Source organism: Astatotilapia calliptera, chromosome 15 (assembly GCF_964374335.1).
Source record: "Astatotilapia calliptera chromosome 15, fAstCal68.1, whole genome shotgun sequence".
Lineage (NCBI taxonomy): Eukaryota > Metazoa > Chordata > Actinopteri > Cichliformes > Cichlidae > Astatotilapia > Astatotilapia calliptera.
In genome coordinates, this window is record NC_137436.1 from 14829346 (window position 1) to 14854990 (window position 25645).

General features: G+C 39.1%; 1 protein-coding gene across 1 annotated transcript in view; it reads left to right on the plus strand.

Moving 5' to 3' along the window:
- Nucleotides 1-25645, plus strand: part of ppp2r5a (protein phosphatase 2, regulatory subunit B', alpha isoform) — a 60519-nt gene that overhangs the window by 20580 nt on the left and 14294 nt on the right. The window contains exons 2-4 of the mRNA XM_026143355.2: nucleotides 7192-7388; nucleotides 22112-22213; nucleotides 22330-22422. Coding sequence (XP_025999140.1) covers nucleotides 7192-7388; nucleotides 22112-22213; nucleotides 22330-22422 — 392 coding nt within the window. The remainder of the gene's footprint in view (nucleotides 1-7191; nucleotides 7389-22111; nucleotides 22214-22329; nucleotides 22423-25645) is intronic.

Genomic DNA, 25645 nt, shown 5'->3' on the forward strand with positions numbered 1-25645 from the left:
TCTTCAGCTTTTAGATGTTTTGTGTTTGACCTTGTTTCCTCAGATTAGATGTGTTGGCCTGTTTTGCATTTTTTGCACTACAAATATTGTATCAAATTTTGACAAGTGTAACCACAGCTGAGAGCGTTTTTCGCTCACTGCCATTGCCATGTGTGTTTCTTGTTCTTCAACGTGTTGCAGGAGTGATGATACGTTCTTTCTGTCTTTCTTCCTAACTCAGTTGGGCTTTGCTAATGAAAAAAATACATTGTTGAAGTTCCCCATCTCAGGCTGTTCATCATCAGCTTCATAACATTTCCACAGCATAATTAAACATCTTTATCCCAGAAGAAAGGGAAACCTAACCTTTATTTATTTAAGTTATTAGTTAATGGTTTGGCTGTTTAGAGCCAAACACTGAGCCTGAATAAACCACTACGCAAGCCTTAATATCAAAGCAGGGACGTGATGCATTCCCTCATAGTGTGCATGAGAGTACTGTGAGGCACTAAGTTCTTTTTTGGGGGGGATTTGAGAGAGGACACTAAGTGCTGTAGCTGCACAGTGGTATTCATCAAAATGTAAATAGAGGTTAAACACTTGAGTTCAGCTGTTACAGCTTTTTATAGCTATGTCAGCAGCGTGTTGTTAATAAAATCACCTTCAATAGTGTTAAATTCTATTTTAACTTTATATCCGATGCCAAAATCCTCCCTGTTTGTTCCCTCTGAATACTGCTTTTGTGCTTTCCCGTTGGACTGTTGCCCTTTGTTGCAGAGCACTGTTCATCAAGGGCACAACAAAACACTCATTGGGGCAATGAAACACGGGATGCTAAAATGGAAACTGATTGTGTAACTGCAGTAATCTCAGTACATGGTTTCTTTGTGTTCCAGCATCAATGATATTCAGATGATATTTTAAAATTCTGTGAAAACTGCCCACTGTGATAAAACCAGCCATCCTGCATGTTGCAGTTGGCATCAAGATTTGCGCAGTCTTTTGTGTCTGGCTAATATCAGAGGCTGACCTACGTAGGACTGAATTTGGCTGATGAGTTCCAACTTTGGTTCAAAAATGTTTTCGCATTGATTAATCCTAAGAAGTGATAGCAGAATTTTACTTTTAGGTGCTCTGCTCAGAGATCCTTGGATATCATGACCATATTTAAGCAGGATTTGCCTTTGTGATAAATCAGGTCTTCTCATATCTAATAGGTGGTCACTGGAGAGCTGTTGTGTGCAACCAAGGGCCTTGGACAAACTGATACCCATCATCATTTCTTATCTGTAAACATCTTAACAACTTCCTGCAGGGTGGGGCAATTAAACTAATTCAATCTGAATGATTAGGCTTTGACAATAGTCCTCGTGTTTAAATTGTTGTCCTCTTTCACCGAAACTCCAAATGAAGACCCAACTGACATGTTCTATTCAGCTCTAACCTACAGGATTATGAAAGTGGTTTGATAGTTGAACATAATTTAAACAGGTTGGCCCCCCACAAGGAAGGTGATGTTATTGACATTGTTTGTTTATTGTTTAGCAGGTTCCCTGAGAAGTTATAGATATATTTGGATCATATTACCAGAGGTGGGGTGTAGCGTACCTTGGATGTAGTTAACACAAATCCACACTAATTGAAGCAGGAAAAAAATTGCAAACTAATGTGGACCCAGATATCCTGCTGGATGCAGGGGCTTAGTTCGTGCGTGCTTTTGATTGGTGTGGGCTGGTTTAGTTTCTGTGGATATGAGGGAACACAAGATATTTGCCCTGTGTGCATATTAATGAGAGCCCTCATGCTCATAAATCACTGGGTGCATGTAATTATGTACTCTGCTGGAACGGATGCTTCTCTTATTGAATATTGAACTTGTACAATCTGTGCAATTAATTGTACAATGCTTCCACTTCAGCTCTTCATCTCCTTTTACCATAGCTTTCTGTAAAACCATGACTGTGTGTTGACTCTCTGTGCACGCACACCCTAACATTTTATGGTGTCTTTTTTGTTTTTTGGTAAAAGGACAGTTAAGTTTAATGTTATGAATGCAAAAGGTCTAAACATGTTTAGTCTATGTGCATAGTGGAGAAGGTTTTTGACATTAAAAGTAAAACGTGGGCACTATTTGGAATATTTTTTTTATGACTTTTCATTCTTGTCAAGCTATTCAGTGAACACCTCTACTCCATATGGTAGCATGTTCATTTCTAGTGTTTCTTCATTAAGTTTTTTTTTTTCTTCTTTAATTTGTGGCTCATCTGTTCGTGGGTAATTGAATAATTCATGCCGTGTTTAGACTCTGCAGTTGTGTGGTTGTGGAGCTGAGATCATATTTCCTGTTTTGTCATCAAATCTGGTCTTTATTCTTCTTCCACAGTGCACAGTGTTTCTGTGAAACAGCCTGAGTTGTTCATGCAAAACATTTAAGTGTCTTTAAGATGATACTGAAAATACATTACACTGGTCACAACCCAAAACTGCTGCTTTTAAGAAAGTCACTGCTGCAAATACTTCTGCAAATAATACTACTACTGCAAAAACTGATGTAATTGTAGAGTTTGTTAATAACAATGACACATTCCTGACCAAACTTGCTTTGTTTCTCTAAGTCTGATGCTCAAAAACGCTTGAACAGTGACAAATCCTTCAGATTTGTTTTCTTTTCTTTTTTTTTTGTGGTATTTGTCTGTCTACAGAAGCTTTAAGAAATTTGACCAATGTAAAATGGAGCCCAGAAAATACTGTTACTAACAGTTTTGTGCAACATGTGGTTTCTTCATGACAGCGGTCGGCAACATTTAGTCTGGTGTTGCTAAATGTAGAGCATATGACATGCTGTCTTACTTCAGTATTAGAGTTTTCAGCAAACCAATCATCAGTATATTTTTGGAATTAATCTCTGGATTTAAATATTATTATTTATTTATTTTTAAACGTATTTTCTCAAATAATGACATCTATTCTTAACTGCTGTGTAATGCTGAGTAATCATGATTCCTTTCTCTGTAATTTAAAGGCCCTCTGTCTTTTTGAAGATGTTCAAAAAGGTCAGTAATGAATAGTTAAACCTATAATTCAGGGCTCTTTTTGTTCAGCCATCAAAATTCACTCAGTAGAGGCATTCATACTCAGAAGATTCAATAGTTCAGTGCCTGCAGAGATCAGCCGAGACACAGTTAAAGCCATTTATGAATTTTTTACTGAGCTACCACAATTGACTCTAAGGAATAATTATATATCTGTTTTTCTTTTCAAGCCCAGATTCACTTTGTGACTCATGTATGCCGTTTAAATTACATCAAGACAGTGTAAGTGATTTTCTAAAGTTGTGTAGGATTAGTGTTTAAAAAAAAAAAAAAAGTGACTACCATTGGCTATACTAAAGTCACTCGATATACAACAAGAGTCCTGTTTTATCTTTAAGAATAAAAGGAGTGTTTGCTGCTTTAAACTTTGCATCTTTGGCAGCTTGATTAATTTGGTATTTCTGTCTGATCTCGCAGATGCTTTCATGTTCTTTGTTCTCGTTCATGGCTCCTTGGTTCTAATGGAAATATTTCCTTCCTTGGTAAGCACCCTAAGGAATTTGTGCACTAATGCATCTGTATGCGAAAGGCAAAAATAGCTCCACATTGGGGATAGCATCCACAGTGTCAGACTGTATCTAGTAGGCCCAGCCATCCTTGGTCTTGGGAGAATAAAGACAATTCCCTCTAAAGAGATGAATTTTTTTTTTTGCAATCTCTTACATGAAACATATTCTGAGTATGTGAAAACAGACAATGAAGGGTTTCTGTTTCCGTCAAGCAGTGGCAGAGAGCTTTGTCATTTTCTGCATGACCATGAAAAATCATAAATGAATTGTGCTTTAGAGAGAAAAATATTAATAATGCACTGAAGAACGTTTAACTTTAGACTCAAAGGAACAGAGGTGCGTTTAGCAAATACCTTTGTTTCATATTGATAGATAAATGGATGACTTGTATGGGTGACACTGAAGCTGCAGCAATGATGGGAAGAAGAGAAGCGTATAGAGAAGGAAGGCAAGGGCTCATTATCCCATGCATATCCCATCATCTGTGAAACATGGTGGAGGCAGTGTGATGCTGGAGGGATTATAGCTGCCAGTGGAACTTGGTGACTGGTGTTTATTGATGATAGCTGTACTTTCTGCTCAGATTCAGTGAAATGCTCTAAAAATGATTGTGTGCTGCTTCAGAATAATAAGCACTGACCCCCAAAAGCAGTTTAAAAACAATGAAGTCAGTCACCTAACCTCAACCCACTGGTTCTTAAACTTGTTTGGGATGTTCCAGTTTGGTTGGGGGAAATAAAACTTCACAGCCCACAAACCCTGTGATCATTAACAATAGAAACAAGTTGAATGATGCCCCCCCCCCCCCCCCACACACACACACACACACACGAACACACACACGAACACACACACGAACACACACACGAACACACACACACATACACACGAACACACACACACACTGTTTATCCAAGATAAACTGCCTCAACCCCAGTGAATATAATTTTTAAGTTGCTTTAAAGGTCTGCACTAGTCCAGAGGCTAGTGTTCTTCCTTCCTTCCTTCCTTCCTTCCTTCCTTCCTTCTGTTCTTTCTTTCTTTTTAATCCCTCCAAGACAATGATTTACTATCCTTTTAAGCTGAAATGACAGTTGCTGGGAACCAGTTAGCCCTGATTATTCCAATCTCATATTTTCACTGCAGGTTGTCTTGCTGGCTGGCCTCAAATGCAGTGGTCCTCAGTATCAGTCTGTTGCTTCCCTATGAGTGTTTCTTTTTCTGTTGGTGGATGTACACAAACAAAAAGGAACAAAAAAGCAAAAATGTTTGGTACTTTGAGGCTTAGTGACCACTGAACACCATATCTGTACAAGTTGCTATCACTTCTAGTCATCAGCTGTCTTTACTTCCAGGTTAACATCCAGACACCTCTGTATAAAGTGGTGCATACGTCATTTAAGTCAGGCCAGATTACTTTGACTCAGCTGACATGCAAACTCTTTATTTTGTTCTTGAAAGTACTGTATCATTTACTTCCTAAGTCTTAGGAGCATCAGGTAACTGCTGTTGTATATCAGTACAATAGCCCCACGCGTCATTACTTGACAAATAAAATATTTGCAGTGGGGAAACTGAGAAACGTACTTTACCGTATTTATTTTGTACATAAGCTGTATTGCTCGTTCTTGGAGGCTTAACTCTGTGCTCCTCACTCCCTAGATAATACTGTGTGTTTAAATCTAGCATGACTGCCCAGTGTGATGGCACCCAGGCTCACACATGTCTACCATTCACTGGGAGGAAATGGGAGCTATCCATGGGTCATTTTAACCACAGCACATTTAGGCTGCAGGGGGCATCATGGCCCTTTTACCTTTCTTGTTCCAGTTTGGTATTCTGTCTGCCCTTTCTGTATGGAATCCTTTGCGATCTGATACTTTGGAAAATTGGCATTAAGGCAAAGTCGTTATTAACAAGTAAGCATTGGTACAGTTACACTTCCATATTGAATTCACTCTGAACAGCAGCCAGTGGTCTGGCCAGCAGAGTTCAGTTGTATAAGTACCTCGTCAACGCTGCTGGAAAATTTTCACTACGTGTCAAAGTCATTGTGAATTTTTTGGCTCTGCCTCACTGTGAGATCTCCACATGTCTCACCATTTCATGGGGGTATTGTCTGTTCAGTTATGTAATATCACTCAATAACACAGTCTCTCACCCTGGCTGCTCATTCTGTTTAAAAGATTCTGTAGCAACAGACTGAGAGACCACAAATGTGTTTGCGTGTTTTAAGGCTGCAATTTTATAGTTTTAATGATTTGGTAATTTATTATTTCAACTGTTCTGTCTATCAAATATGATAAGATATTACAGTGGCCCTGAGGGCATATGCACTGCAACTTAGCAACATAACAGCAAATGGAAAAGCTCTATAAGAGCACACAAAACACAATAGAAATTGAATGAAACACATTAGAAGTGCAGCAAAAATAAACTTTACGCCAATATTTTTTCACAGTTTTAATGGTCACTGTAGTGGCTATATTAATTTCTTAAAGTTCTCTCTTTCTCTTATATTTAATATAACCACACTACAGACCGCTTGTTTATTTTCCACATAAACCTTTCAGAATAAAGCTCAAGATCCTGTTGAGACTTTTCCCCGCAGCACGCTGTGTAATAAATACTCACAAAGAAAACTGCGGCCATTACAACTTATGTCTAAAAATGTATTGTTTCATGCATCGGTTAAAACACTCTACTCCAGGTACACGACGCCCAGCTGGAAACACTTCACGCAAGTCGAGCTGCCCGAGATTCACAGAATTTACAGAAAATCTTACATTTTTGTGATTTATATCGTTATCGGGACAATAGATGTCTTATATTGGGAGACTTTTGTCATATCGCACAGCCCAAATTCTTATTTTCTTTCTTCCTTTCTTAGAGTTTTTTTTTGGGGGGGGGGGGGGTCTTCTTTTCTTCTTTTTTTTCTTTCTATTTGTCTGTGTTTTGTTAAATTGCAGTCAGTTTGACTTCTCATGGCCACTGTATGAATCACATAATAAGAACCCTCTTCATTTCAGGATTTCTGGTGTCAGCATAGGTTGCAGTAGTTGCATAAAAATATGGCTTAAAGTTAATCGATTTACAAAAGTTTTCTGGTGATCAATAAATCAGTGCAACATATATATTGAATATTTATACACATGGAGGATGTAGATCTGTTTTATTCTGGTACTGCTCACATGGACTCTACTAGAGCTTTGCATGACTTAAATAAAGATTATTTTGAAATTGATCTGATACATGGCCTTTGTCAGCTCATCCACTGCCTCATGTGGGTGGAGCTTTTGTTCACACAGTCAGAGCTGAGTTAGGGATATCTGATAATGATGACTAGGTTGCCTCTGCATGGCAAATACATTTGTTGTATTGTCCGTCTGATCAGCAGAGAAGCTGTGTACTACTCATACTGTATTGTTTTGAATTGCCGAGAACAAAAATCAGCCTAGGCAGATGTCCTGTCACACAAACAACTCACACCATTTACATCATTATCCCAAATTGACTCTTATCTATAACTTGTTTCAATGGGGAATAAAATAACGCTTTGTAGACTATATCAGCAGTGAATCAATGTATTTCCTCCTTTTGTGTGATTTCAGATGCCCCGTCCACAGAGCAGCAAGAACTGTTCACCCAGAAACTCCAACAGTGCTGCATGCTCTTTGACTTCCTGGACTCAGTCACTGACCTGAAAAGCAAGGAGATCAAGAGGGCCACACTTAACGAGCTTGTGGATTACGTTTCGACCAACAGGGGCGTTCTGGTGGAGCCAGCATACCCGGAGATCACGAACATGGTGAGGTTGCACATATGCATTTCAAACAACCTCATGCAATTCCCTAAACAACAGCCGCAATTAATCCCCACCTGCTAATTATTTAATAGAATAGATGGCTCATCTGTGTCCCGGTGTAACATCCTGTACACTTGAGCAGGATTAAAAATGAAGGCTGATCTTGTGTCTAGACAGGCGTGCCAGCAACGCACGAGGTGCATGCTCCTGTCCTCATGCAAAACCCTTTTCCATTTTAAGCACAAAGGCCATATTGTAAACACAGAAAGAGCACAATATTATTTGATTTATTTAAAGTTTTCTTTCTCTCTGCCCTTTCCTCTTCCCTGCTCTCAGGCTCTTTCACCTTCCTCTGAATACAAGTTGAGCAGTGTTTGTTAAAGTAGAACACATATGGGAAAAATACGGCTCGAGGACTAGAACTGGCCTGTGGGTTGTCTCAGCCCAGCCCCTGATTTCCTCAAAGCAAACATTCAACCCTTCCGGCACTTCTCACTGTGTATAAACAAACCTCTTCTGTGATGAACTACAGAAAAGGTAGCTGTATAACACTTAATGTTTGAATACAGCCCATACATTTCTTTGTTTTTTAAGAATTCAGATTTTATTTACTTTAAGGGTAGAAGTGTTTCTCATTTTAGGGTTTAATTTTGCACATTTGCATTTCCGCAGTCAGGAACTTTGTTGCATCATTTAAATTGCAGCATGAATTGCTAAATGTGTAAGTATGGTATAGTTTGTAGAGATGGACCGATCCGATATTACGTATCGGTATCGGTCCGATACTGACCTAAATTACTGGATCGGATATCGGAGAAAAATAAAAAATGTAATCCGATCCATTAAATATCACGAAAGCACCTCACAAAACTTGCAACACGCCGTAACTCGCCTCAGAACGTCGGAGCAGTATGCATCACGTGATAGAGCAGCTGTGGCATGCGGGACCTGTGGTCTGGATAGCATGTGGAGCTTCGCTAGCAACCTGGCATTTCATCTCCGACAAAGTTATCCCCGAGAGAAGTAAAGCAAGTGTGTAAGTCCATCTCTGAATGTTTGTAAAGCATTCCCACGTTAAGCTTAACGAGCGACTGCCTCTCGCTCTCCGGCTGCTACTTCAATCGTGAAACTGCTAATGATCAGCTGATCGGCTTTTCTGTCGTGAGTCTCTCTTGTTTGTTTTTGGTCCACTTTGCGCCAGAAAGAGCAAACCAGCGGCTGAACAACAGCAGCACGTTTAAGCTTGATAAGCTGTTGTTACAATTTATTTAATATTACTTTCTACACCAGGATCTTTTTCTACGTAGCTGACGGCTGGTAACTGTGCAGGGGCGGATCTAGCAAAGTTTAGCCAGGGGGGCCGATAGGGCATTAACTGGGAAAAGGGGGCACAAAGACATACTTTTCTTTCTTATTCTCATTTAAAATGTCTAGCTTTTAATAAATAATTATCTGACACCCAAAGTTTTAATTTGATGTAAAATGAATAGAAGTCAATTACTGTATATAGTGACTATTAAGTCTAATATATATACCCTAGTAAGCTATAGTACATTTTCCTTTGGGAAGGTACCATCTGTGCAGTCTGCAATTTTGTTGAAGAAAGATGTTGAATCTATTTAATATTTCTTGAAAAATAATTGATTTCTGTGCATTTTTTTTCACACTGCATCAAATTAAGGTTGATTACGTTGATTAAGCATCATGAGGTGGAGCGTGAGGGGTGGTTCCCTATTTTTTATTTATTTATTTTTGTTGTTGCTGGGAGTTGGAACCCTATTAGTTAGGTTGCTTAATATTTACGCTAAGTACTCTTTAAAATACCAGAATAGGGAGGATGGTGTAGGTCTAAGTTTATTAGATTGATCAGTATTGCTGAACTATGAAATATTTTTTTTGTATACAGGTATAACAGAATAGCTTTAGTGTAGTTGTTGTTTTAAACTTGAGTATGAACTTGCAGACTTGCAAAATGCAGCAAGATATTTTAAAAAACAGTTTTGTTGATTAAAAAACACTATATCGGATTCATATCGGTATCGGCAGATATCCAAATTTATGATATCTGTATCGGTATCGGACATAAAAAAGTGGTATCGTGCCATCTCTAATAGTTTGTTTGTTTTTTGTTTTTTTGTTTTGTTCCCTCCCCGGGTTCTAGATGGTCCTCAGGGAGGAAACTATGCACATAGTCACGATTGGTGTGAATATACTAGATAGGACAAAGCTCCTTTATCACCTACCTAACATAAGTCTCAGCATGTTGCTGTTATTTTGGGGCACTTGATTTTAAAACAAAAGTTTGCGCAGTTTCACTAGACTAAATCCAACTTGCTGAAGGTATTTTTTGGTAGTCATGGAAGATGAAAACATTCTTTGGAATGTGCTAGTTTTCACTCTGGGTTTAAGATAAGATATGTGCTTCTGTTCCTTGTCTGGTGTGACTGCTCTCAGAGATTCAGTTTAATTCAGTTTTATTTATTGCCCCACTACATACCAACAGTCAGCTCAAGGTGCTTAATATTTTATTGTAAAGACCTTACTATATTAGAAGAAACTAGAACAATCACACGACCCCCTGTGAGCCAGCACTTGGAGCATGCAAAGATAAGAGAGTAATACTCAAAATATCATACAGTGGGGCAAAAAAGTATTTAGTCAGCCACCGATTGTGCAAGTTCCCCCACCTAAAATGATGACAGAGGTCAGTAATTTGCACCAGAGGTACACTCCAACTGTGAGAGACAGAATGTGGAAAAAAAAATCCATGAATCCACATGGTAGGATTTGTAAAGAATTTATTCGTAAATCAGGGTGGAAAATAAGTATTTGGTCAATAACAAAAATACAACTCAATACTTTGTAACATAACCTTTGTTGGCAATAACAGAGGTCAAACGTTTACTATAGGTCTTTACCAGGTTTGCACACACAGTAGCTGGTATTTTGGCCCATTCCTCCATGCAGATCTTCTCGAGAGCAGTGATGTTTTGGGGCTGTCGCCGAGCAACACGGACTTTCAACTCCCGCCACAGATTTTCTATGGGGTTGAGGTCTGGAGACTGGCTAGGCCACTCCAGGACTTTCAAATGCTTCTTACGGAGCCACTCCTTTGTTGCCCGGGCGGTGTGTTTTGGATCACTGTCATGTTGGAAGACCCAGCCTCGTTTCATCTTCAAAGTTCTCACTGATGGAAGGTGGTTTTGGCTCAAAATCTCACGATACATGGCCCCATTCATTCTGTCCTTAACACGGATCAGTCGTCCTGTCCCCTTGGCAGAAAAACAGCCCCATAGCATGATGTTTCCACCCCCATGCTTCACAGTAGGTATGGTGTTCTTGGGATGCAACTCAGTATTCTTCTTCCTCCAAACACGACGAGTTGAGTTTATACCAAAAAGTTCTACTTTGGTTTCATCTGACCACATGACATTCTCCCAATCCTCTGCTGTATCATCCATGTGCTCTCTGGCAAACTTCAGACGGGCCTGGACATGCACTGGCTTCAGCAGCGGAACACGTCTGGCACTGCGGGATTTGATTCCCTGCCGTTGTAGTGTGTTACTGATGGTGACCTTTGTTACTTTGGTCCCAGCTCTCTGCAGGTCATTCACCAGGTCCCCCCGTGTGGTTCTGGGATCTTTGCTCACCGTTCTCATGATCATTTTGACCCCACGGGATGAGATCTTGCGTGGAGCCCCAGATCGAGGGAGATTATCAGTGGTCTTGTATGTCTTCCATTTTCTGATGATTGCTCCCACAGTTGATTTTTTCACACCAAGCTGCTTGCCTATTGTAGATTCACTCTTCCCAGTCTGGTGCAGGTCTACAATACTTTTCCTGGTGTCCTTCGAAAGCTCTTTGGTCTTGGCCATGACGGAGTTTGGAGTCTGACTGTTTGAGGCTGTGGACAGGTGTCTTTTATACAGATGATGAGTTCAAACAGGTGCCATTCATACAGGTAACGAGTGAGGGACAGAAAAGCTTCTTACAGAAGACGTTACAGGTCTGTGAGAGCCAGAGATTTTCCATGTTTGAGGTGACCAAATACTTATTTTCCACCCTAATTTACGAATAAATTCTTTACAAATCCTACCATGTGGATTCATGGATTTTTTTTTCACATTCTGTCTCTCACAGTTGAAGTGTACCTCTGGTGCAAATTACTGACCTCTGTCATCATTTTAAGTGGGGGAACTTGCACAATCGGTGGCTGACTAAATACGTTTTTGCCCCACTGTATGATTCAAAGGTAAGAATAGTGAGCTGGACATACTAGGTTTTATCATGGTATAGACTTGTGGTTGCAGCCGGTGGCCTGAGCAGCCCGATTTCCTCCCACAGTACAGTAATGAGTCATGTGCAGCATTTAGAAACACAACAGTCACTGCTGCAGTGATTCACTCCACACTGCAGATCATCATGATGGATACCCGTGAGCACAGGCACAGCTGAGTCGAGGAGTCTACTTACTAATGTGGGCAGCAGTTCATGTCATGCTTTAAAGCTACTGATTTAGGGTTTGATTTATGTGAAATTTGTAACTCTTAAGGTGTTTTTAACAGTGCAATTACTCAGTTAATGGTTTAGCGGTAGTAGCACGTGGGAAGTCCATTGGCAGTCCATGGACTGCCTCTCTACCTGCAGAGAGTGTCTGTTGTCAGATGGAGGCAGTGTCAGAAGTACAGCCGGTCTGTGGGCCACTCCTCTTTATGCTGTTGTGGGTGATCTAGAACAAAAATATAGACATAGGTTTGCGGTGGCTGGGGTGCAGTGACCTGGTTCTGTCTGGGTGACCCTTTTCTTTTCTTTTTCATATTTTCTTTTTCCTTTGGTGTCTTTCTTTCTTGTCATCATAATTCAGTTGATAGAAATATGAAATGCATTGCCAAACCCCAATGTGTCTTTAAACACATAGAGTTTATGTTCTGTTCTATTTTTGAAACTAAAACAGAAAAAGAAGCCAAAAAAGCAAAACTTGTTTACAACTGCACAGCACACAAACTTCAAGCTTCCTCACCATTAAAAGAGAAATATTACGCTGACTTTCAGATTTTTGTGGTTAAACTTTTAATGCTCTCACAGTAATGGCAAGTTGTGATCTACTTGCTTAACACCATCTTTGCGCCACCTGTCTTGCCTCCATGTTGCTCCATGTCTCTAGGGAGGGCACAGTTGACTAGCTAAACGCATATGCATGCACACATGGCAAATATCCACAGTTTCGTGGTAAATAAAAGCTTTTTAGATGGTTATTTTGCCATCTGCCTCGGCCTGGCATGAGAGATTGCTTCATATTAATTCAAAGTAATAAAAACAAAACAAAAGAATGTGTTATAATTTCACTCCTAGAGTCATCATAATAAATCATATTAAGCCATTAAAAAGCAATAGCTGTTGTGGTTAATTTATAATTTATATACAAGTTATTAGTTATTTGCCTGCTCATTAAAATATGCTTTGATCCGATGCGTGCAAAATATGCTTTTGCACTTTTTCAATCATGATGTGTGAAAAGTGTTTGAATGAAAAGCGGGGAGAGCAATTTAAAAAAACAAAAAAAACAACAACTCAAATCAAAATGTAGTGATGACCGTTTCATAGCAGTAAATGTCAACGCTGATGCAATTTGTTTAGCGTTTTAGTTTGTAGAAACATGGTTAGTAAGACACCAATCAATCAGTGACAGCTGCGCCCAGCCTCCCCTGTATGTCATGGGCCATGTAGACCAGTAGTTAATGGTAGACTCAAATGCACGAGTCAAGAAGAGCGTATCAACAGGTTTAAATATAAACTGAGAGATGACTTTAAGATGACTCTGGGGAACTGGGGCAGACCACGGAGGAGGAGAGAGCCAGTATTCTGGGAGACTCGAGGAGTTATTTCCCATGATTTTTCACAAGGTGTATTCAGTGTGAGTGCAGAGGGTTCAGGTTACCTGAACTCATTTTAACTTAACTCTGCTTCGGTAGTGTTTCATTTCAGTTGAGTACAACTACATTGTCAGTGGGGTCGTTATAGCAAGGCTGTCCAAAGTTCCCGTGACCTCATTTGTATGCAGCACAAATACAACAAAACAATGTAGGACATTGAGGCATACAGCCCACTTTGATTTTAACTGGGCCAGACCAGTCTAACTCTGCTTTTTATCAGTGTAATGACACATTTAAAGTATGCATTTAATCCCTGACAAATCTTACTATGAGAAAAAGAAATTGAGTTTCAACAATATGCAAATTTTTCCCACATGACAAATGTGAAAAATTACAGTAGTTAGCTCATGGCCTAGACAATTGTTCAGTAGATACTTCTATAGTAGAAACTGAAAATAGGAATACGTAATTATTTATGCCGAGTTTCAAATGTGGCGGGTTTGATTCTTGTAGAGAAGTTGCTCCCATGACTCATCCAATGAGGTCAGTCCCTGGCCAAATCAGTGGTATGCAGTCTTTTGACTTAACATTTTCAGCTTGACTCAGCTCCCTTGGAACCCTGGCCGAATAGGCAACAAAAATGTACCAGGTACTACCATTTAATGAAAAACCCTAAAAAAAGAGTAGAGTTGAGTTAATTTGAGACGAGTAGGTGCTAGTGGAAAAGAAGCATTAAAAAGCTGAGGGAGAAATCCTGAGGGAGAGGCCACTACTTTGTTCTTCCGCAAGAGCAGAGAACATCGGAGCAGGCAGGTGAGTTGAGAAGGTTAACCCGCTAAAGGTGCTTGCAGAAGTGAGAAGTGGACCAGCTCGACCAAAATGGGTAGCTGATTCTGGTAAATGGTCCACACTTCACCTAAGGAAGCAGGGAGACAAAGGAGTTAGCGCAGGGAATCGACAAGTTTGCATGAGTAACATAGGTAAGTGTGATTTCCAGACAGACAATCGGGCAGAGACTGGGTGCACAAACAGGTCCATAAATGTAGGTTATTAATGAGGGTGATAAGTAACAGGTGGTCAGGCTGCAGTGTGGAAGTCTGGGCTCCACCCAGAAGGTGAACAAACCTCTGCTCAGCTCCTTTAGGAACCGGACCGAGTTGAGGGACCAGAAAATGTAATAAATAAATAAAAAAACAAGCCATTGTAGGACTATGAGACTGTAACCTTGAATTGGATAAATTCTTACAAAAGGGGGATGCTTTCTTTCAAGGTTGGATCTCTGCCAACCTGATAACCTGCCCTCACCAGCAGGTTATCAGGTTTGTTACTTTAAACACTCCTGGCATTGTCATTTCTTTATAATCTCATTTGTCAGTGCTGCTTATAATAGAGAAACATGGGTTGAGCTTAAAGGGTAAGCCTAGTTCACAGCTGTCTGTACAGACAGGCTTCTGAAAGAGGTTAGACAAATAGCAGCGGCACTATCAGAAAACTGGTTTGATAATAGCTCTCCTGCATACTCCATGCTTGGCGTCACATGATAATGAAGAGGTGAGTGTTTAAAGTGATGGCAGTGATTCTGCTGCAGAGAGGACTGCTTTGATCACAGGAGTACAACAGGAAGATTTCTCATCTGAGTGAAAGGTGGTTTTTGCCTTTTCTGACAGCTCTATAATTAGTGTTACTTCACCTCTGTCAGACAGTTTTCATTAGTTTGTCATATGGAAAGACTGCAGGTTTAGCTGAAAATGAGATAACTCCCCTTTTATTCCCTTGATCTCCTACATTTTTCATTCACTGCATTCAGTGCTTGCACTTTTGCCACATCCTCCTCCCCCTCTCTCATCCTGTGTGTTGCTAGGTGTTGGTTGCTACTGCGCTCACCCTAAGACTGACCCAGCTTCCCATCATCAGCGAGCCTACGCTGGTTTCAGCTGCAGCACCGTCACTTAAGAACAGCTTCTTTTTTTTTTTCCCTCCTACGTCACTTTCACATGCTTCATTTTCCCCTGCGTGAAAATTTCTCACTCGCCTCCCATATTTGCCATCCTCCTACAGTATTTTGTCTTGTTTTGTCCAACTGTAGTTATTTTTCAATATTGTGTGGTGACTTGGGGAATTAAATAAGCATGCCTGCTGCTTGCGTGGTGAAATATGTTACATAGACGGTGTGAATCAGGACAAAGAATAGCCAATGAAGTTACGGCTCTTCTGAGATGTTAAATACCTTACTACCAGTGGTTCAGATTATTCCTTGTTTATTACTCTTGAATGTTGTGGGCATTTGACTGTCATCTGATTTCAGCTCAGTCAATGATCTGTCTCCAACCAAGAAAAGTTAATAGAGGTCATTTATCTATCTTATCAACTTCGGCATAGTCTACAGATCAGTGTTTCTGTCATATTTAATCTCATTGAAGTAGACATAAGTGGACTGATTTCAGCTGAATAGACACAATGGTATTAAGCCATATCATATTTTCTGGGTCCCTTAAATGTTTTGTTTTTTTTTAACTTTATTTTTTTCTACCTTTTTTGAATGTTTAAATAAAAAAATAAAAAAATACATTACATGTGTACAAGCAACAAGATAGATCTGCTGACTTGAAGGTTGTAACATTTTTTCTAAATTATACAAATATATCGAAGTCATGTTTGAGAGTCCAGTGGGACCTTATAATTTACACTGGCAGAAACCCTACTATAGGATAATATATTTTACAGGCATCTGGAAAGTTACCTAAAAACAAGTGATGCATCCTCGGATCTGGTCAGACCTGAAGCTGTAAATCTTTATGTACTTAATAAGTGGAAATGAATTTCCCCAAGAGGCTACATGAGAAAAAGGGATGTTGTGGAGGGTCACATCTACAAGCGGAACTCAATTCTGGTCAATATTAAACTGCTACTGAGAAGAGTAGCTGTTATAGTTGAGCCCTAATTGTGCCCCCTTGGGAAAGTTTATTGCTCACCTGGATGTGCTGTGTTGCATGTAATTATCATGCAGAAGGTATAAGTATAAGGTTATGTGATGTGCCTGTACCTAATTATTCAGGATTGCTGGAAAAACCTGAGTAGGTGGCGATATGTTGTGTAATGTTCCTCTTACAGATTAATCCACCATTATTGTGTTCTTTTGTGAATTTGACTAAATAACACAGCGTCTGTGTCTTTTAATGGATGGAAATGCATGTAGTGTTGTATGTATTTAAAGCTACTTTTGGATGCTGCTGTATTTGCACTGAGGATCAACCGTGGGTACCTCCATGTTTAATCATTTGGAGTCACTATAGAATCACTAAGTTTTATGTATTTGCTATTGGCTGTAAACAGCTCAGCTTTGAATTTTTTATTTATTTATTTATTTTTTGGAGAAGTGTTTTAGTGGTCTTTATGTGTGCAGAAGTGGAGCAGCAAAGACAATGAAGCCAATTGGCTCGTTGCAAGAATGAGGTTGGAGACGTGACAATAAGCCACCACCTGAATGAGTCTCTTCTTTATCTAGTCTTTAAGTCTGACGTCCTTGGCCGTTTCCGGGTCCAAACTCCTCTTCAGGTCCCAAAGTCAAGCAAACACTGCAGCAACACTGAGAGTTAAAAACTGTCTAAATTCTTTCATCTTTAATAAAATGATCAGCATTGCAGCTCTACCAGGTGTAACAATTAAGTTTAACATCCAGGCATCCACAAAAACAGAATTTATTACATTTAACAGAGTTAGAAGTTAGCAGGAAGTTGGTTCACTAGTTTCTACCCAAACATGATATACTATGTTCTGATTGAGAGATTTCTGAAAAAATTCTAACGTACAGCTCTGCTTTCTCTTCCGACATAATTGAAGACAAAAAATAACAGCAGTGACTTTTTTAGTTTTGCTGCAGTTGGGCTAGTTGGTATATAATGATGTGCTATGTGGTGCCTAGCTACACAGCTATGGTTAGCATAACATAAACACAGTGAAGCTAGAGGATGAACGGTAACTTTTTTTCCCCACTTGATAAAAGTTAACGTGATGGTTTCCTGAAGGTTAGAGACAAAAGCAATCGCATGGCAGGATGCTGTAACCGGACCAAACTTCAGTCAGGAGAACAGCTGAGATAGGCCATCCACAATATAAGGTTTACCATCAACATACTGCTGCATGGGCTGGGCTGTCGTTACCTCGTAAGGTTTTAAAACTGAGCATTAAAATGAATAGTGGTAATAAAAACCGAGAGAGGCCAACGGTGACCATTCCCTTTTTTTTCTTTTTTTCTTTTTTTAGGTGCTTGTTCAGATTAAATAGAACAATATACAGAGCATTAAAACATGTTAAAAACACAACAGCCTTAATAAACCAGAGTAGTTAGGAGCTGGAAGCACGTCCTCACTTAATATAGATATGCTATCCGTTCTTTAACTTCTAGTTGTTGAACAGAAAGTTATTCTTTTCCAGATGGCTTAAAAACAGATTACCTAGATTTTCTAGGTTTTGCTAAAACTTGCTAGGTCCAGTATATTAAATTTGAGTATTTCTGGTTCCTGTGCAAATGACCCCAAATATGGTTTTGCATGTTACCTCTTGGAACAAGTGATGGACATCTTTCTCTATTTTCTGAAATTTGACAGGCCATATTATGAGTCGGTGAACAGGGAAACATAATCTTTTTTTTTTTTTTTTTTTCCTGTTTAGCTTAGAAACCAAAATACACTGGATACTTTGGGTCTGGCAGATAGTGAATGTTTTTGTTTCTTACTGTTCCTAAGAACAATCAACCTGAATCTCCAACTGAAGAAGTATAACATTTTCAGGCTACCAATATTTTGTCAGCATTTGGCTAAAGAATGCACAAGATGCTTAATGTAAAGGAGTTTCAATTGCCAGGTGGTGTTTTCATCTTCACAGAAGCAGCTGCACAACACTATCAGACTTCTTTTAATGAAACAGGAAGGACACACAGGCAAATACCAGCACAGTACAGGAACAGTGGCGAGCTGAAGGGCTCATTCATCCTTGAAGGGGATGGGCTGTGGCATCACCAGATTGAACGTCATACATTCCTTTCAGCTAATAGTGAAATTAGACTAAAATAGTAATGAAATCAAAGCTGGATCATCTGGATGTCACAGTAACCTAAGCATTGTTATTGAAGGTTACCATGCTCAGTGGACACTCCCACCAACTCTGTATAAGCTCAGAGAGACTTGGCCTGAGATTCAGCCGACACAAATCCTGTAAAAACCTCCATAGATTAAATCGGCATTAATCCAATATAAAAGATGTTCAGCATTTTTTAAGCCCTTTCTTTATCGTAAAGTAGGTTCGATAAAATCTGTTTTAAAAAGTGTTGTTCCTATACCCCTTCACCAAACAGGACACATGTAATCTGATAGGTATTTGAGCCACTGTCTTAGGCTACAAAATTTCTGACAAATAAACAACAATATTTCATCTCTTAGAAGTGGGGTGGAGAGTTTACTGGCTGTCCAGAGTTTTGTTTGCTTGTCCAAGTTGAGTAATTTAGATTGCTTTCAGGCTGTTGCTCCATGGACAAAACAAAGTATACATTTTGGCTATAAATCGAATTGAAAGAGATTGTACTGTTGCAAGAGCAATCATCATTTGTTCATGTTCTTGGGCATATGTGCTTGAAGCTTTAGACTATAATCTGGTCATGTCCATTGTGTTTTTTTATTTAGAAATGTTTTAAGGGGCTTTAAAACCAAAGGCAACTCTGAGACAGCCAAGCAAGTCACGGAAGGGAGCTTCACATGCACGAAATAAAAAGTGAATGTTTTTCCACAAAGACGCTGACCTATAAAAAATGCATCAAGTGAGGTTTTTGACAGTGACAGATGGAAATTTTGGCAGCAATCATTTCACTCTGAGAGAAACTGTTAATTTTGTCCATCTCAGCGTTCCTGCCTTATAACTTTCCTCAAGGGATCACAAGGAAAATCTGCATTCACAAGAATCAAAACGGCATATAACCACAGAAAATGTACATCTCTGCTACACATAATCAACACTTTTTTCCTATGTGCTTTTTAGTTTTTTATTTTGGACATTCACTCATTTTCAGTCCTTGTACCTGACCATTTTCAGAGGAATGTTTTTTTTTTTTTTTTTTTTTTTTTTAAAGCACTTAAATATAAATCATTCAAGCATAAAAAGGGCACTTAACTCAAGGAAAAGGTTTTGTGTCTGCACACAACAGACAACTTGGCAAAGAACCAATTTTAAATGATATATTTAGGCACTTTGTTACTAGCAGCTTATCACAAAAAAAATTTTGTTTTTATTACAGGCCATTTATTTGGTGGAATCAATGATAAATGCCAAAGATGATGCAGTTTATCAGGCAGAAAACTTGACAGATATAGGCATGGTGTGCAGGTTTTCCTTTTAAATTTTTTGGGGGAATGGACGAGTACAGGACAAAAGAAGTGGCAGGCCCAAAAATTATCTACCACAGATGCAAAGCAAAAGGCTGACGTATCTCAATTTGCACAAGAACTGGCCTGAAAATCATGAGAAACTGGTCTTATCTAGTGGTAAGTCGAAACTTGAGTCCAAATAAATCATAATCAATAATGTACTGAGGAGGTCACTGTGATACAACATACAGTACCATCTGGGAAGCATCTGGTTGGCAATGGCTTCATTTCTCGGCATTACAGTGATCCCAGTGCACTAAAAGCATACCTGGATAGAAAAACACAGTGGAGCCCTATGAGTCAATGTTTGGCCTCCCCAGAGCCCGGACCTCAACATTATTGAAGCAGGGTGGGATCATCTTGCACATCTTAGTTTAAGACACTTGTGCAGAACTGCTGCTTTGGATGGGTCTGATATCGGTCAGGGGTCGATGTGTAAGGTGACATTAATTTTGTGGTGGCAAAATTATAAAAGCCAAAAAGACTTAAAAATAAATAAATAAATAAATAAAAGGTCAGATATAGTTGTTATTGAGGAAGAAGTGCACTGTAAAAAAATTAGCATTAGAATTTTAATTCTTTTTAAACATCAGTATCAGTTCATTTTTGCAATCTGTAGATCAATAATTACTACATAATTACAACTCTTCATTCCTCTTGAGGTATGAAATGGAAAACTTGTGTAAGCATAATTGCAGTTTTCACAACCAATCAAAGTGCTGTAACTTTACTATAGTTCTTCTGGGACTATGACAGAGTCCCAGAAACAGAGCAAGGCTTATAGATTGTAGTTTCAAATCCATGTAGAATCTGGTTATTTGATAGCATTGTGTAACAAACCTTAATTATATGTTCTAGTAAGATGTCAGTAATGTTCCGACTTGCTGTGTAAATGTAATAACTGCATTTGGATAGAAAGTTTTCAGTGGATTACTGAGCTTGTCAGAATTTGGGCTACTGTCTGGTTTTAAATTTCTTTGCTGCCTTCCTTTCCCATTAGTGTCAGTTGGATTTTCCAGCTGCCAATAGTTAATTTGATGTTGTCTTTATCGCTTCAGCGTGACAGTGTGCATCCAATCACATAATGGTAGCTTTTCCAGCACCCTGCTGCCCTGTGTGTCACTCTCAAATTTACTCTTGCTAAAAATAACAAGGTGACGGTGACCTGTCTACCGGTGATTGTCTCTGCTATAGAATTTTAATAAGGGGTTGCAACTCATGCAGAATTGGCAGCGGCTTTTTGCAGGTCCTGTCCTGTATTGGCAGCAGAAGTACAAGTATGGAGAATAAAGAAATGAGGATAAAACGGTTGCCTTTTTATTCATTTTTACTACAAAGCTTCTTCTTGCTCTTGCGTTATAACCAAGCATACCCTTATCCTTTACAGCAAAGCTCCAATCAAACACTATTCAGTGCAGACAAGACGACTAAAGCTTAATTTATACTTCTGCATCATTCTGTGTAGAGCTCACAAGGTAGTCTGTGCAAGTGGCAAATTTTACAAAAGAGGCAAAATTAGGGTTTCAATTAAAACATACCTGCAGTGTAGATTTAACACACAGCATTGATGTAGAGGAAATAAAACTCACAAGGTTTCCAACTCTGATCCCGTGAAGGAATAATTAACTGTTATTCTGAGCCTGAGCTCTCATTTCATCTCTTGCCTGCACCTGCATAGGGGGCAGACCAGCGAGACAGGCTTCGTGTTCAAAAACATTGACGTTCCCTGTGTTGGCCAGCACCTTCACTTGGTTTTTAATTATATTGATAGATTAAGGATTTCATTGAATAATTCCATGATATTTCAGTTAAAAAATAATCATGTTAAACAATCAACAAAATACACAAACCTACCTGAATGCCTTTCTCTACTGCTGTTTTAGCTGGCCTGATCTTATCACTAAGATCTCATCTCTCCAATCAGGCCATACAGCAGTGGACTATAGAGTTTATTTTGGTCCACCAGGTAGCATCAGTTGTTTGATATTTATACAAAATATCTGTACCTAAACTCAATAAGAGCTTTGTCACACTATGAGGACATGATGATCATTTGCACTACTTTACAATGTTCGATTGAAAAAAATAAATAAATAAAAGAAAACAAGGCGGGGTGTGAGAATTAGCATTAGTGAAAGCCAATTATAGTAACAGATTTTGAATAAGGTAGCTAGTATCAGGGAACTAAATGCATCGTTGGTTAAACACAACAAAACTTTGTGGGAAAATGGAGACGAGAAAAAAACCTGTAGACATAAAAAGCTGAGAGAAGCCAGAAAATCCAGGTCGCACTGTGAGAAGCCTAGAAGTAAAGAACACGTGTGAATAATGTTGTGTTCTTCTGCTGCATTGTATTCCATGTACTCCTTAAAAGTTAAACCCTCGACTTTCATTTGGTTTGGTTTTAAGTTAATGAATCTCTCCCTTTCCCATGCAGATCTGCACCAATATTTTCCGGGTTCTCCCACCAAGTGACAATCCGGATTTTGACCCAGAAGAGGATGAGCCCACTCTGGAAGCTGCATGGCCTCACATACAAGTAAGGATCTTGTGTTTCACTCTCTGATTTGAACCGTTCTGATTTAATACTTTTATGTCACAACCTCTGCAAAATGCATATTCCTATTTAAATTGGAATTTTTCTTGATATTCCAGCTGGTCTATGAGTTTCTTCTGCGCTTCTTGGAGAATCCAGATTTCCAACCCAGCATTGCAAAGAGATATATTGATCAGAAGTTTGTTCTGCAGGTGGGTTTTTGTTTGTTGAAAAGAAGGTGCATTGAATTATTCTTTTTATTTATTTTACTGATTGCAAGTAGTTGTGGAGACCTGCTGCTTTGATGTGATTTCATAGGTTACCTGATGGGAGGAAACCTGTCTCCAAACCTTCATTGTCCAACTTAGACTGACTGCAGATGCTTTCAGGCTTCAATTGAATCCAATTGCTAACTTGGCTCCATTCAGTGGAAGACTGATAGCACACTGACTCTGTGTTACTGCCATTTTGACACAAAAAAGTCCCATTACAGATGGAAACTGGCCTGCAGACCTTTTTTTAAAGCAAGATGTCTTCAAAGAAATCATTTCCAAAGCAACAACGTCTAAAGTGGTTCAAGAGTTGGCAACACTAGAGGAAAAGGAGCAGTCTCCAACCACTGTTTTCATTAGTGTAGTTGTAATATTAAAGGCCTTTGATTATTTTTAGGTATGTGTCCCCTCCAAAGAACACTTCAGACAACTTTCATAATAATGATGATGATGATGTAAATAAGCAGTTTCTAAATTACCATACCACGACCAGGTTATAGGGATTTCAAAGAAATAAGAAATTGTGTGTTTAGGTCAATAAATTAAAACCAGACAAGATAACATAAACCTTTGTGAACATTATGTGTGGAGCATTGCTACAACACAACATTTGCAGCTTTAGCAGTTCACAAAAAAATGATGGTAACCTTTCTTGATGAACATTTTTCTGATATTGTTTATATAGAGTTCACTGATTTCTCTCCGCTTGTATATTATTGACCAGCACATATTAGAAAAAATGAAAGTGCCATTGTGTTTTAAGTCTTTTAGCAATAGTTTGGTCCTTGATAATTATTTATTTGCTTTGTTATTTAGCATATTCACGTTATAATTCGAAATGAACTTCCTTTGATGCGCTCAGTCTAGAGGTAGGGTAGGTTGGGTACCTGATCTCTGCTCAGGTGAGAGGTATGAGACTCCAGGGCAAATCCAGGACAGCATTTCTCTGGGAATGTTTGAGAGCACCTCGCTGCAAAAAGAGGTGGAGAGGGAGGAAGAATGGACACTTATAATTTTTGCTGTTTTTGCTTGAATGTGACAAAAACTATTGATCAGGTAATTCTTGCAACCATTTACAGATTCTGCTAATTGTTACAGGTGGTGTCTCATCTTACTGGAGTTTGTGTGCGTGATTAAATATAACACGAGTCATTAAAGCCCATTGTGATGTGTTTTGGGAGTTCACAGGTTTCAGTGCTCTCTGTAGATGAATCAGACTGTTAATATGTTGCAGCTCGTCTCCATGTGTCCTGGATCTGTACCCACCTACTGCAGGAATGTTTCACTTCTTGTGAAGCAGCAACTAAAAGGAACCACAAGGTCTGGAATGCTGGCTGGGGCACATCCGAGGTGCCTGCTCTGACTTTCCATGATGCGAGTGTGTCGTTTGTGAGCTTTAAATAGCTGCCAGTTGTTTACTCTTAAGGAAAGCGTACTGTGGTTGAAGCATAGAGTGTGGGATGGATGTATGGGTGGTAGTAAAGGCAAGGCTTTGTTAGCCCTTAGCATAATACACACACAGCATGAGACTGAGTATTCAAAGATACTTCTAAGGTGCTCATAAAACACAGAAGAGGCTTGGATAGCTAGAGGAAGAGATAGAGGTTCACTAGTTTTGGTCAAGAATATTTTCTCTCTGGAAGGAAACGCATGATCAAAATCATGAGCTTCCAACACCACACAAGGAAAAATTCTTCTTATTGTGTCTTATACTGATAAAACTTTTTTCCTTTGTACTTTGCCGTAACTTAGTCGTTACACATTAGTTACATACCTACCTAAAATAAACCCTGCAGTTAATTTGCACTCTATTAATATTTCATGTTTCTATTATTGCATCACTGAACGTCCACACCCATTTCCCCCGTTAAAATGGGTGTGGACTATACAGAAAACGAAACACAGCAGTTTAGAGTGAGGGGGAAAAACAAACTGATAAAAAGAAATGCATGTAAAGCTAACTGTTAGCTTGTGGTTGGAAAATTTGGGGAGTGCAGTTCCTTATGACTGAATTCTGCCGATCTTCTTGCCCCGGTGGTATGGTGTTTCAGTATGTTGGTTTGGGCTTTTCTGTTTCATGTTTACATGTTTTCCCTGTACTTGCGGGGTTTACAGTGTTCTGTCATAATTCAGTCATGGTGGGTAGGTTAATTGGTGATCGTAAATTGGTTTTATGTAAGACTATATGTAAGACTATATGGCTGTTTCTCTGTGTGACTCCTGTAATCGATTTGCAGCATGTCCAGAATGTAACCAGACCATTGCTCGTGGCTTGCAGTTCAGTGACTTGATAGATGGTTACATTCATAGCTTATTTATGAGGAGTTTGATAGTATCTGTCGTATTTCCTCATTGCTTTTGTGCTTTGACCAGAATGACAAAAACCACTCAGGTCAAAAAAAATGGGTACAACTCGGCCCTGTTTAAATGCTTGCAAATTGTTGAAATTAGAAAGAAGGAAGGCGTAAATTTTGTAATATTCTCAGCATTTTGCATATTGGAAACAATATATAATAAGATGTTAAGAACTGTTCATTTAACATGGCTAGATTTATAGTAGTTAACTGACAAAGTAATTCCTCAGCCTGATGTAGCAGAGCAAAGTAAGGTGGTTAACCCAAGGAGCCATGCCACAGCATTTCTGCAGTCGACTGAAGGTGGAAAAACTGAGACATGTTTGAAGAAAGTGCATTTGCAGGGTCATCATCTTCATCTAACTTTTAAAGTTTTCATCGTCATCTGGCAAACACAAAGTCAGTCAGAATTAAATACAAGTGCTTTGTGGCAATCAACCAACACCTACAGCATGGTATGTAACCAGTTAGAGGTTGCTAAAAATGGAAAGCAGAACTCCCTCTTAGATGTCAAAATAGTGCAAGTGTACCAAAACTGAAAGTGAGAGTTCTGCAAAAGCACCAAATCCTGAAGAAGAGTAAACAATACTCAGAAAAAAGCCCTAAAATAAAACGATCTCATGTAATGTCCCAACTGTAAATGCAAACAATAACCAGGTAGTTAGTAAAAACAATAGGATTTGCAAACGTGACATACATGAAATAGTTTTAGTTTTAGTTTTTGGGGGGAATTGGGCTTGCAACTGCCTCCTGACTGGAGGAGTCATTTCAACAGATATTTTAACAGAATATCTGGAGCTTCATGCTAC